Raw genomic sequence first — 13,890 nt, 5'->3', positions numbered from 1 at the left:
AATCTTACATCCAAAGTTTTAATCTGATGTAAAATGTATAGAAGTCCATTACTGTATATAGTAACTATTGAGTTTAATAAACCCTAGTAAGCTATAGTACTTTTTCCTTTGGGAAGGTACCATCTGTGCAGTCTGCAGTTCTGTTGAAGAAAGATGTTGAATATATTTAATTATTCTTGAAAAATAATTTATTTCTGTGCATTTTTTTCCACCCTGCATCAAATTAAAGTTGATTATGTCGATTAAGCATCATGAGGTGGAGGGTGGGGGATGGTTCCCTATTTTGTTTTGCTGGGAGTTTGTAAGTACAAACTAAACAAAGTTCCCTGTGTTCCCCTCCAGCTTAACATGCACTTTGTAGGTCTCTAAAACAGTACCATTATCTCCTGATGTGCATCAAAAAACCAATGCAATAAAACATCCTGGGCATGAGAGGACAGCAAAATCTGAAAGCCAAAGATTATAACACAGAAATATCAGAAATGGGTCCTCAGAGTTTGACTTTAGGATCAAAGTAACCACACAGGAAGAAAAGCTGACCCATCAATCAACCCTGACCTCCACCCTAAATACCCCTTATGACTGTGTAACAACATCCAGCTGCTGTCTCTAAAAGACGTAAACAGCCCCATGTTCTAGTGCAGTGGTTCCCAAACTTTTTTTGCTGGGCCCCCCTTGTTTTACAAGAAAAATGTTCGCGCCCCCCCTCGCGCGCGCGCGCACGCACGCAAGAACACATCCCCCAACCACACACATCCATATTTTGCTCCATTGCGGTTTATTTCACACCTCAAACATTTAGTAAACAATTAAGCATATACAAGTAATATGCAGGTAGCAAGAAAATAAACTAATAAAGTCTTTTATGCTACGTCGGCACCTACACGGGTATTTTTAAAAACGCAGCTGTTTCGTCCACACATAAACAGCGTTTCGAATCACCGAGAATGGAGATTTTTTAAAACTCCTTTTTTGCATTTATGTGTGGACAAGGAATATAGAGTTCGTCATGCAACGTCAAAGGTATGTGCCTTTTTTCACGTCACGCTGTGCGCCACGTTATTGTTTACATGAGATGAATTGCAGAATGGCAGATAGAGACGAAATACTGTTAATCTGACTATCTGCAGGTTTTACACGCTTACATATACATGCAGTTACTGTCCCTCCATTTAGAAAGGCAGAGGCATCACGGTGTAATTATTTTACATGTAGTTGTTTTTTTTTCCTGTGTAATAATATTCAACATTGCTATCAATACATTTTTCAAAAAATCCCTCTGCAAAATGGGTTCAAAAACATAAACAACTGTTGGATGCTGTTTGTCCGTGATTTGAACCGGGGGAACAAATCGTGGCAGGATCAGCCTGATATTATTTGTATCCCACTGTAACTTTACTGTATAAAGAACTAACATCTCCAAAATGTCAGGAGTAGTTAGTCATTACAACAAGTGTTTGTGAACTAAAAATCAAGAATGTGGGATCCTGTTTGTCCGTGATTTAAACAGCCCAGCGCTGCTCCCGACAAAGGGAAAACCAATCCTGCAGGGAGACCTACCTCGGCACTTGTGCAGGTGAAATCAAAGGGAAGATGTGCTTCACCATATTTTCTAGTCTTTGGCTTAGAATGAAGTTGGTTTGGAAACATATTCAGCTATGCTTCATCTCCTGCTTTGCGTTTGTGTGGGCGCCCCGTGCTAGCAGTGTCCAAGCGTTGTTTTTTTTTTGTTTTTTTTTTCCCTTTTCATGCCGCGCCCCCCTTGCAATGGCTCTGCGCCCCCCCTAGGGGGCGGGCCCCACACTTTGGGAACGTCTGTTCTAGTGTATGAAAACGTAGTCATGCGGAGGTGTTAAAGTGACAGAGGTCTGCAACAACCGCAACAAGAAGAGTCAACGTCACCAACGCTGGTTTCCCACATCTTCCTCAAGGCCATGATGTCACTGGGGCGGAGTGATCTGAGGATAATAACGAGCTCCATCAGCTCGAATTTGACGAGAAATACAATGAGGATTAACACACACATATACATACACAGCTCCATCACACTGACCACCCAAACCTTAAATTCACGCTAAAGTGAATCATTTCTTCTGTGGGAATTTTTCTTAAAAGCCCTAAACTGGAGGTGGCTCCCCACACTGTGCCTGAGTAAACAGATTTATGGTCCTACATCATGAGTTATAAACACTCTATACACTCCACCACTTCCTCCCGCTCCTCATTCAGAGCGCACACACACATCGAAAGAATGGGGAGTAGGAGCTTTGTGGGGAGCGGAGGATGTCATGAGCCCCCCACTGTGCTTCACAGTGATGGTGCAAGATGGGACATTGCATGACTGGGAGCACAATAATGTGTGTGTGCATTCCCATATCTGTGTAAGGGTGTGTGTGTGTCTTTCTTTTAATGTACATACACTCACGTCATTGGAGTGCTCCCCTGCTGTGTTCCTATCAGCATCAACAGTGAATCGGCGCGCTCAAGCAGCAGTAAAATCCTCCAAAATCTCACTCCAATGACCCTGCGTGGACAATAAACTGCATCTAATTACTGGCGCATGCACTCCCAGCACTCCCGGCGCGGTGCTCCCTGGCACTGGCCACGGATATTCACAAAAAGCAACCGGAGCGCAGGCCAACTTCTTTTAAAGATATAACGTTTTTTGACAGATTAAGCCTTTTCGGGTGATGTGCAGCACGGTGCACAAAAGGCCACAGTCGAGTTGCGCGGTGCCCGCGCTGTGGAGAACAAATTTCTGCCTCTGAGGGCTCAAAGCCATGCCAAGAGCAACACGTTGGCCCACTACAGGCTGCCTCTAGGGGGATATAACCCTCTCACTGGTGTCTGCTGCCACGGATAAAGGTTTAAACAATGTCTTTTTAAATGAATTTTTGTAGTTTCTCTCACTATAAAAAAGCCTACAGACGCACTTCCATGACCCACCCGTCATTTTTTATATTTTGCAAGGAAAATGGAAAATAGTTGTAGTGCTTTATTAAACATGTGCAAACACACATGGAAATACAGTATACAAGGCAAAACAGACAGACTGAACTCTCTTAGGCAGCTTTCTTGTCATTTCTTTAAGTAGTGTTCAGGAATAGTTCTCCAGGCTTCTTGAAGGACATTCAAAGCTCTTCTTTGGATGTTTCTGCCTTTTGTTCTGTTCTCTGTCAACATGATCTGCTTCAATAATGTTGAGGTCCGGGCTCTTGGGAGGCCAATCCATGACTGATAGTGCTCTACTGTGTGTTTTTATATCCAGGTACGATTTTACTGCATTGGCATTGTGTTTGGGATCATCGTGATGCTGAAAAATAAAGCTGTTTTCAAGAAGACATTTTCCAGATGGTATTGCATGATGTATCAACATTTATTTGTACTTTTCTGTGTTCATAATTCATCAATTTTTACAAGATCTCCAACGCAATCATCACTCCATCAGATTGGTTGCAGCTGATTTTCAGTCCAGTTCTTGTGTAATTTTCACACTTCAGCTTTTTGTCCCTGTTTCCTTTCCTTAAAATGGCTTCTTTACGATGAGGCTTCAGTGAGCAGTAGATGGATCAGCTGAAAGTCTAGATGCATCTCTCAGGTCATGTGTCAGGGCTTTGCTGAATTTTTTAAATGTTTTTTAAGGTCATGACTTTCAGATGCTGTTCATCTGCTGTAGATAGTTTGCGGCACTGGGAATCACCTTGTTGGTGTAAAAGTATTATTTTATGTCTGTCAAACTATGTTATCTCTGGCACTTTTTATAGATTCCACTAAATAAAATGGAACAAAATAGTTTCTTTCTTATGTGTAGACACAACACCGATTCCTCCACTGAGTTAGGGATCTTTTTCATCCTTGAATGATTCATAGGTCAAAATAGTCTGGACTGAAAATAAGTAAAAAAGAAAAATTACCTTAAGAAAGTCTGAAAAAATATTACTGAGGAGCACTTCAAAGTATTACAAGCCTGGGTCATTGGAAACAAAACATAACGAAATGAGGGGTGGCTCAAAACTTTTGCACAGTCATATCAATAAAATAAAGCATTTTTTAATAAGTGTGAAGATGACAAGGAGTGGCTTATTGAAGGTAACTTTACGTTTCAGTTGTGTCAGAGGATGCTGAGTGATAACAAATGTCTTTTAAGGTGCAAAATCATCAGGAGGTCAGAGAGGTGACAGTGGGATAGATGAGGTTTTTGGCATTTTTAGACCTCTAAAGGCCAACTGGGCTACTTCTTCTTGGCTTCCTCTGGACATTTATTTATTTTTTGAAACTTTTTTTCCTGCTGTGATTCTTTTTTTGATCTAACACTAACATCTGAGATCAAAAGTCTGCTGTAACATCAGGGATGCCCACACCGAGATGGTGCAGGACTCTCCTTTGTCACTCTCTTATTGTCACTCTGCATGCACGCTTGTTTAATACATTGTCCTCCCAATCGCTTATGGAAATTGGTTCATTTTCCAAACACAATGATGAGCTGTGCCTAGTGAAAGGAGCGCTCAGTGCCAGGACTTTTTCATCTTTTTGTCCCGCTGCTCAAAGAGCCCATCTCCTTTGCCCTCTCACCAAACTGTCGCCGCTGCATGCCTGCCAGCCCTTTCTCTCCCCGACTTCACCAATAACTCAATAACAAGATCCGTGACTGCTGCCCTTTGTTTTGCCCGGGTAAACAGTTTAAAATGAATTTTAACTGGCCTGCCCTGGGAATACGTGTCATATTAGGAGTGTCGGCCTTGTACGAGATGAAAATAATGAATTGCGAATTGGGGATGATGCCAAAAGAAGGCCGGGTAATCAAGTCTTCTCATCGAGGGCAGACAAAGGCCTCCACAAAATCCTGCAGACATTAGCTATGCATGCCTTCCAGTTGCCGTAGTTAGGATGGTAGAGGTGGAGGTAGAGGGGAACCCATTTCCGGTCTATTAATTATTGATGATTTTACTCCTTGTTTACCTTTAAGTGATGCTACTACCATTTGAACTAAAGCCTGTGTAGCTCTCTTCACGACAACACAGACACAGGTCGGTTCTTTGAAACGGGCGTTTATTACTTGGGGCTTCTCTCCTCAGCTTCACCATCACCAGTACGCCGATACGCCATTACGCCAGTACGCCGTGAGAACTGGTCACGAGCGAACAGTACAAACCAATTAGCAACTTTACAGTACACATATTAAGTCCAAACACAAATAAAAAACATTTCTCAAATGACAAATACCTCGTTGGCTGCTTGTCCTGAAAAGAGGTCCTTAAGTCCTTGTATTGCCTTTTCTTTTAGCAAACCTTTAGCTTAAAATCGCTTCATGAGAGACATCTGCTCCCTCGCAGTCCATGCAAAGTCTCGTGTACTCTCGTTAAGGGTATTCTCACGAGACACTAGCTCTTACACTTTACACATGTACATTTCAAATAAAGACATTTCAACACAAACTATATATTCATTAAATTTTGTAACTTATTATAAATCAGTCATCTACATCATGAAAACTACACAGAACATTTTAACAGCATTTACACTCCCACCAAAATCACTCATTGACTTAAAATGAGAGATTTTCCTCAATAAAAATTATAAGGAAGTGATGTGTGAGTGTACATTTAAGTGTAGGTCATTTAGCTTTACGTGTGTTTTAGGTGGCCTCAAGTAATGTAACTACTTTGTGAACAGGCCTCTCAAGGTAAACTGACTTAGTGATTGGTTTTCCCTTATCAAAGGTAGTGTCACTGAGCAGAAGCTTTAGCTTTCGCACCTTGCCATCTGCGCTGGGCAGGGCTTCCACAACCCTTGCAAGCTTCCACTGGTTTCTTGGTGCACTGTCATCCTTTAATATTACAATGTCATCCGCTTGCAAGTTTCGTGACACCTTCTGCCATTTCTGTCGTTGTTGGAGGTTTAGCAGGTATTCTCGTTTCCATCGTTGCCAAAATTCATTGGCCAAAAACTGCACTCTTCTCCACCTTTTGTGCAGATAGAGGTCTTCTTTGCAGAATTGTCCAGGGGGTGGCAGAATTACAGATGATTTCATGGTTAGAATGTGGTTGGGAGTGAGGGGTTCTGGACCAGTAGGATCGTGAAGATGCTCGACACTTAGTGGCCTGCTGTTGATTATGGTCATTGTTTCATACAGAAACGTTCTTAGAGTTGTGGTGTCAAGTCTGCTGGCGGACTTGTCGAGCATAGCTATCAGGATGCTTCGGATTGTTCGAATCTGGCGTTCCCAAACTCCTCCCATATGACTAGCTGATGGGACATTCAGCACAAATTCACAACCAAGCGCCCTTGTACGGTCTTGATCCATTCCTTCAAGCAATTCAGAAAGCTCCTTTCTAGCACCAACAAAGTTTGTCCCTCTATCACATCTTAGCTGGCGCACGGGTCCTCGAATAGCTATGAATGATCGAAGTGCATTCATGAATGCGTCTGTTGTCAAATCGTCAAGGGTTTCTATGTGAACTGCTCTAGAACATAGGCAGGTGAATAACAATCCGTATCGTTTCAACTCTCTCCTTCCTTCCTTCACAATAAAGGGGCCAAAACAATCAAGCCCACAATAAGTAAAGGGGGGAGATGTCTCAATTCTCTCTCCTGGTAGATTTGCCATTTGTTGAACCTCAGTTGTTCTTCTGTATCGTCTACATTTTACACACTTGTAAATGTGTGAGGAGACCACACTTCCACATCCTAGGACCCATATTCCGTTTGCGCGCAACTCATTCATGGTCATGCCCCTTCCTTGATGGTGTATGCGCTCATGATGATGTTTGACCAGCAGAGCTGACACATGAGATTTTTTCGGAAGAATCGCAGGATGCTTTACATCATGGTGTAAGGCTGACTGAGACAGCCGTCCTCCCACCCTAAGAACATTGGTTTCGTCCAGGAAAGCATTCAGCTGGCGTAGCCTGTTGTGCCTGCTCAAAGTGTGTTCCTTCTTGCCTCTTATTTTCTTTATGTCTTCAGCAAACGTGTCTTCTTGTATGAGTTTGATGATGAACATCTCTGCTTCTCTTCGTTCTTCAAGATTAGTCGACTCATTAGTTCTCGACTGAAATCCCTTAAACTCTCTGACAAATCTCTTGAGCCTGGCAATGGCTCTCACCACTCTGGACCAGTCAGAAAATTTAGTTAAACGGTTTACCATTGGATTCTGTTCTCTTGCTTTAACTGCATGAACATGTGCTCTCCGAAGTTCAGGATCAGTAGCCTCAACTTCTCCCACCATTCCCACTTCATGTGGGAGATTTTGCTGCCAAAGGAAGTTGGGTCCTTTCAGCCAGTTAGATTCTTTAATTTGAACTGCAGTCAATCCTCTTGAGGCTCCATCAGCTGGGTTGTCTTCAGAGTTGACATGTCGCCATTGTTCAGGTTTTGTGCTAGATCTTATCCGCTGGATGCGGTTGGCCACGAATGTTTGGAACCTTTTAGCATCATTGTTCACATAGCCAAGGACCACCTTTGAGTCAGTCCAGTAATACTCTTGCACATTTTCAATCTCTAGCTCGCCTCTAATGATATCACCAATGCGGACTGAGGTCACAGCTGAAGATAACTCAAGCCTTGGGATGGTTGTTAGTTTGGTAGGGGCTACTCTTGCTTTCCCCAAGACAAGTGAACAACTTATCTGTCCTGTTTCACTCACTGCTCTAAGGTACGAGCATGCACCATACCCTTTGAAGCTTGCATCAGAAAAGTTGTGAAGCTCATATAGTGAGACTTCACCAAAGTTTGATGGAAGGTAGCTTCTTGGAATCTTTAGAACTGCCAAATGAGGCAGATCTTTGAGCCATGACTCCCATTGTGGCTGGATGTGCTCGGGGAGAGGTTCATCCCAGCTTACCTTGTCTCTACACAGCGTTTGAAGAATCTGTTTGCCGACAAGTAGGAATGGAGCCACGAAACCTAGTGGATCATAGACTGAGGCAACAGTTGAGAGAACCCCTCTCCTTGTCAGTGGGTTTTCTTTTACCACCACCCTGAACTGAAATTCATCCGCCTCAACACACCACTGAACTCCAAGTGCTCGCTCGATATGAAGTTCTCCTAGAGCCATGTTTAGATCTTTGGTGTGAACACATTCTTGTGGTGGAATTGTTGCAATCACACTCTCATCGTTGGATACAAACTTATGTAGCCGTAGATTTCCTGTTTTGCACAGAGCTCTTGATTCCTTTACCAGGCGTATGGCTTCAGCAGTCGACCTTACACTTGTCAGGCCATCATCTACATAGAAGCTTCTTTGGATGAACTTGATGGCTTCTTTGCTGAACTTGCCTTGGCCTTGTGAAGCTAGGTATTTCAGTCCAAAGTTGGAGCAACCGGGGGATGAAGCTGCCCCAAAGAGGTGTACCTTCATCCTGTACACCGAGGGTTCAGAATCCAAATCACCTCCATCCCACCAGAGGAACCTGAGATAGTCTTGATGTTCCCTTGCAACGTGGAACTGGTGAAACATTTTTTCGATGTCACACATTATGGCTATAGGACCCTTTCTAAATCGACACAACACACCAACTAATGTGTTAGTCAGGTCTGGACCTGTCAAGAGATGGTCATTTAGAGAAGTTTCTTGGTAGCGTGCCGAACAATCGAAAACCACACGGATCTTCCCGGGCTTGTGGGGATGGTAGACACCATGGTGTGGTATGTACCATGCTGGCTGGTTGTCTAATTCAGACTGTGGCACCTTCTCAGCATCTCTTCTACTTATGATTTCATTCATGAAGTTGACATAGTCCGTGTAATATTGTTCATTTCTCCTCAGTCGACGCTCTAATGAGCTGAGCCTGTGAACTGCACACTGTTTATTGTCTGGAAGATTAGGTTTGTCTGTCTTGAAAGGAAGCGGAAGTTCATAGTGGCCATCTTCCTTCTGTCTTATTCCAGCTTTCACTTTAGACAGAAAGAGGAGGTCCTCCTGAGAAACTAGATCATCATCTGTTGAGTGATCTGTAAAATCTGATTCAAAAGTCTTAATTATGTCAAGTGGGTGGATCTCTTTGACTTGAGTCCTGCACGCAAAGTGCACTTCCTTCTTTAGCTGAACTGATGGATGCACAGTCGGTGTCACTTGCCGTACTATGATTCTATGACTGAATCCTATTGGATCGCTGTTGTCGCTTGCTGAATGTGAGCAACCAACAATGCTCCAGCCCAGATCAGTCCGCTGCGCATATGGATGATTTTCGTCACCAGACAGGATCTCTCTTGGGAGGAGGGCTCGTTGACAGTTGTAGCCTATAAGAAGGCCTACTTCGCAATCCAACTGTGGTGGAATCTTTTCTGACAGTTGCTCTAGATGTGGCCATTTTAGAGCTGTTTCAGAGGTTGGAATGTGCAGCCTGTTTACTGGGATAAATTCTCTTGTGAAAACAGGTGGTAGTGGGATCCTTTTCTCTGAGTTGTATCCTCTCACTTGTAGACCTGTCAGTTTCTGACATGGAATAACTGTCGACTTGGCAGACATTGTGGACAGTCGCAGACTGACATTCTCTCTGTTTGTGTTCAGGCCTTGAGCCATTTCATCTAGTATGAAGGTGGTATCGCTCTGTGTGTCTAAGAGTGCATAAACTAGCAGTTCTTGTTCTGGCTGCTTAATAGATGACACCCAGACTGGCAAGATAGAAGACGTTTGTGTGCTTAGACCCTCTTGAATAACTCTGTTGGAAGTGGCTGTTGCGGTCCTTTCTGTGGTTCCTGCCTTGTCCTTTGAAATTTCACTTCCATTTAGGTGGATTGGCCTTTGACGTTCCTTGAACTTATCGTCATGCAAACATGTTGGGTGTCTCTTTTGGCATTTCTCACACGTGCTTTTGTTAGCACATTTTCTTGAGTGATGACCGGTCTTCAAACATCCAAAGCAAAGCTTCTCTGTGTGTACAAACTTAACACGATCCTGAACTGTCTTTTCTGTGAAACTTCGGCATTTATCTAGGATGTGTCCTGTCCTTTTGCAGAAAACACATGATGTAATACTGCTCTGTGTTGTACTTGTGGTCAGAGTCTTTGCTTGAACTATTTGGCTTCGTAGATGCCTTGGTTTCTCGCTTTCAACACTCTTAAGTGCTTGTATTGAGGAAATTGGATCGCAAGCAAGATCTGCTTCCTTTGATAGGAAGTCAACAAACACCTTGAATGGTGGGTACTCAGCTTTTACTTGTCTGACTTCCATCACTTTGCGATTCCAGCTGGAAACCAACCAATCTGGCAATTTCAGCAGAATCCTCTGACTCTCAACGCAGTCATTCAAGACCTCCAGCATCTTGACATGAGACATGGCAGCCTCACAGCTCTTGAGAAAGTCTGCAAATTCTCTTAGCTCGCAAGCATCTTTAGAACCTATCTTTGGCCATGCATGCAGCTTGTCTCTGAGTGACTTCCCAATTAGGAATGGGTCTCCGAAACGTTTCTCTAAAAGCTTCCAGGCTGAGTCATATGCTGCTTCTGTGCCCAATAGAAGAAATCCTTCCACGGCCTTCTTTGCTGTGCCACCTAAGTACTTTCTTAGGTAATATAATTTTTCATTCTTTGGGATGTTCTTCCTTTCTATTAATGTTTCAAAGGACAGTTGCCAGTCTTTGAACTTCAAGGGATCTCCTGTAAACACCGCAGGTTCTGGTGTTGGGAGCCGGTTTGCACTCATAGCTTCTACTAGTACATTGACCAGATCTAAGCTATTCCGCTCTTGAGGCCTCAACACTGAGGCTGGAGGAGACTGAGGTAGCTGTTGTGGACAAGGAGCTTGACTTGTGACTGCTAGGGATTGAGGAATGAATGGGGGACTTGATGCATTGAGAGAATGGGTTGTGACTGGAAGTACTGTGGAGTCAGCGACTCTAAGCTCTGGCAGTACTTCACTACCATACAACAAATCAGTTGCTTCTATGTTTTCTTCAGCTTCATCATAGACCCTCACTCGAGCTCTAGCAGCATTTAGCTTCTTTACTTCTTCTAGGCGTGCAAGTTTTCTACGTTTGTCTTGGATTGCTTGCTGTCTGGCTAGGTTCTCAGCCTCTAACATTTGAAGTTCTGTTTCTTCCTTTTCTTGCTCCTCCAACACTGCCAAGACTTCCTGAGTTGCAGCAGCTTCAGCTACAGCCTCTATTCTTTTGACAGAGTGGCTGCTAGAGTGGGTAGAACTACATCCTTGACGAGACAGTGGTCTAGCAACAGAACCTGTTGAGCCTAGAACAGATCCAGCATCAGGCCAAGACTCTTCATCTTTATCTGCTTCATGACCTTTAAGCTGTCTCTCTGCTCTTTGAATAATAAATTCTGAGAATGACATACATGTATCAACCCTGCGCCGCAGGTCTGGTTCAGGGGTTTGCGCTTGACGCAGCTCCTCATAAACTACCTTTACATCAGAACAGGTGCTTTTGATGTTCTCAATAAGCTCAGTTAACTCATCCTTAGAAGCATCACCACTTAATAACTCTTTGCCTATTCGTGCATGACACCTCCACTTCTCATAGATGATTTTGTATTTGCGTTGAATGTGCTTCAGTCTCTCATCTTGGTATGCTCTTCCCCTTTCTGTTAGGGTACGTGCCCTCTCACTTCTTCGAAGCCCCTCTAGTTCTGCTGCAGATTCAGTGCCAGTAGCTTCAGCTTGAGCGGATTGTTCAGCATCTTTATGGCAGGTCTCTCTGCTTATGTTAGACATGTTGAGATTATAGCAGTGTGATTGTGCAGCTATTAAACTTCAACTAGATTTCTTCTGGACTATGTGTAAGTGAAAGTTGCAATAGACTTAATTTGAATAGCCAGTAAGGTTCATAAATGTATGTATGAGTCTTCCAACACACTGTTGACTTCAATACTGAACTTAAGTTTCAAACAGATAAGAACAACAAAATTACCTTATCACAAATATACAATAACAGTGTAAATGTACTTAGAAAGACCTTAAATCCTTATCATTTACATTACTAAAGGTTTTCAAGTTTTCACATCAGTATAGTACCCCTTTAAAATTCACATAAGGTGCCCTTTAAAACTCAGCAAATTTTGTAAACTCAAAATTACTCATAACCTGTGAGCTTGTTAAATATTTACTTGTTCATTCTTTAAACCTTATGATGTACACCAACTATAAATGCAAACACATTGGATTAATCTCTACATTAAGCAAGCAAGGATAACAGATGAGTCTCTTAGTTGCAATTTCCACATTTAACCACTTCTCACACCACCTTAACTTCACTTTTGTGGTAGAGCTTCTCCTGATTTTAAACGTGAAAATTAGCGTTTTAGCTCAGTCTAACCACCGTTGCTTGTTAACGCTGTGCCGATATGCGTTATGCACTCTGCTTATCTGACGTGATGCACCGGATCCACGTCGTTTCGTCATCCGCGGCGATCCTGTCCTCTCCTACCCGTGTTGAGCAGGCGAGTTCTCACTGTAGCTCTCTTCACGACAACACAGACACAGGTCGGTTCTTTGAAACGGGCGTTTATTACTTGGGGCTTCTCTCCTCAGCTTCACCATCACCAGTACGCCGATACGCCATTACGCCAGTACGCCGTGAGAACTGGTCACGAGCGAACAGTACAAACCAATTAGCAACTTTACAGTACACATATTAAGTCCAAACACAAATAAAAAACATTTCTCAAATGACAAATACCTCGTTGGCTGCTTGTCCTGAAAAGAGGTCCTTAAGTCCTTGTATTGCCTTTTCTTTTAGCAAACCTTTAGCTTAAAATCGCTTCATGAGAGACATCTGCTCCCTCGCAGTCCATGCAAAGTCTCGTGTTTTCTCGTTAAGGGTATTCTCACGAGACACTAGCTCTTACACTTTACACATGTACATTTCAAATAAAGACATTTCAACACAAACTATATATTCATTAAATTTTGTAACTTATTATAAATCAGTCATCTACATCATGAAAACTACACAGAACATTTTAACAGCATTTACAGCCTGTTTCTGACCTTTTTAGACTTCAGTTATACATCTGCAGACGTAAAAGAGTCATTTTTCATATGTAGGAGTGTACAGATTTTAGCTTGGGCTTATACCACCATCTGTGACATCCTTTAACAAAACTTAAACATGTTCTGACAAACATGATATAACATTTAAAGCTTCCAGGTAGCAGGATAACCAAGGCAATAGAGACCCTAATGTCACCTGCTGTTTGTGAGGGGCAGCCAATCAGGGGAGGGGCTAAAGGACACAATAACATCATATTTTGAAGATCTTGAATCTTTTCTTTCTGGGGCAAAAAACCGGCTCCTCCACATTGTACTGATTCAGGGGAAACCTGAAATCAGGTGTTGAAGAAAAGAATCACCTATAGTGACTATGGCAGAGTAATCAGAGAAATTTAGATGGTAGATGGCAGCCTGGATAGTTGATGGAGAACTCTGCAGAGTAGAGCGTGAATTGGAATGGTCCCTGCACAGTTGCCTGTGAGGCCCCCGTACTGCAGACACAGCCCTGTATCCTGACATACCATTGGCGGCCAGTGTGGTAGTCCAGTATCCACTGGGACAGGTTGTGGCCCACTCCTGACAGCTCCAGCTTATCCCTCAGAAGTTTAGACTGGATGGTGTTAAAAGCACTGGAGAAATCAAAGAATATGATCCTCACAGTGCTTCCAGGCTTCTCCAGTTGGGTCAGAGCCTGGTGCACCCTGATACCCTGAGGCTAGGCTGCTCACCAGTCCTCACCAAGAAGCGAAGATGCATGAGGACCAGGCTCTCAAGGGTCTTCATCAGATGTGACTGGTAGCTGATAAAAAGGTAGATTTTGATGATACTAAAGTGCATCATCAGCTTAAATTCAAGTCAAACTAAGTCAAACTGGAGGAAAAACCTCAAGAATCAACCGGCTGTAAGTGTGGTTGGGGGTGATGGCAAATTCCTAACCTTCTAAA

At 43.0% G+C, this 13,890-nt stretch overlaps 1 protein-coding gene across 1 annotated transcript; it reads right to left on the bottom strand.

The window, feature by feature from the left end:
- Positions 1 to 5,101: 5,101 nt before the first annotated feature.
- Positions 5,102 to 10,269, bottom strand: LOC148096089 (uncharacterized). Its single transcript, XM_087836765.1, has 2 exons — positions 5,224 to 10,269; positions 5,102 to 5,127 (listed from the first exon to the last, which is right to left on the bottom strand). Exon 1 carries the CDS (start codon positions 10,262 to 10,264, stop codon positions 5,636 to 5,638), a length of 4,629 nt encoding a protein of 1,542 aa, XP_087692891.1. The 5' UTR covers positions 10,265 to 10,269; the 3' UTR covers positions 5,102 to 5,127; positions 5,224 to 5,635.
- Between the last annotated feature and the right edge of the window lie 3,621 nt (positions 10,270 to 13,890).

Source organism: Neolamprologus brichardi, chromosome 23, assembly GCF_056152115.1.
Source record: "Neolamprologus brichardi isolate AB-2024 chromosome 23, ASM5615211v1, whole genome shotgun sequence".
NCBI lineage: Eukaryota > Metazoa > Chordata > Actinopteri > Cichliformes > Cichlidae > Neolamprologus > Neolamprologus brichardi.
This window is presented reverse-complemented; position numbering and strand designations above follow the sequence as displayed.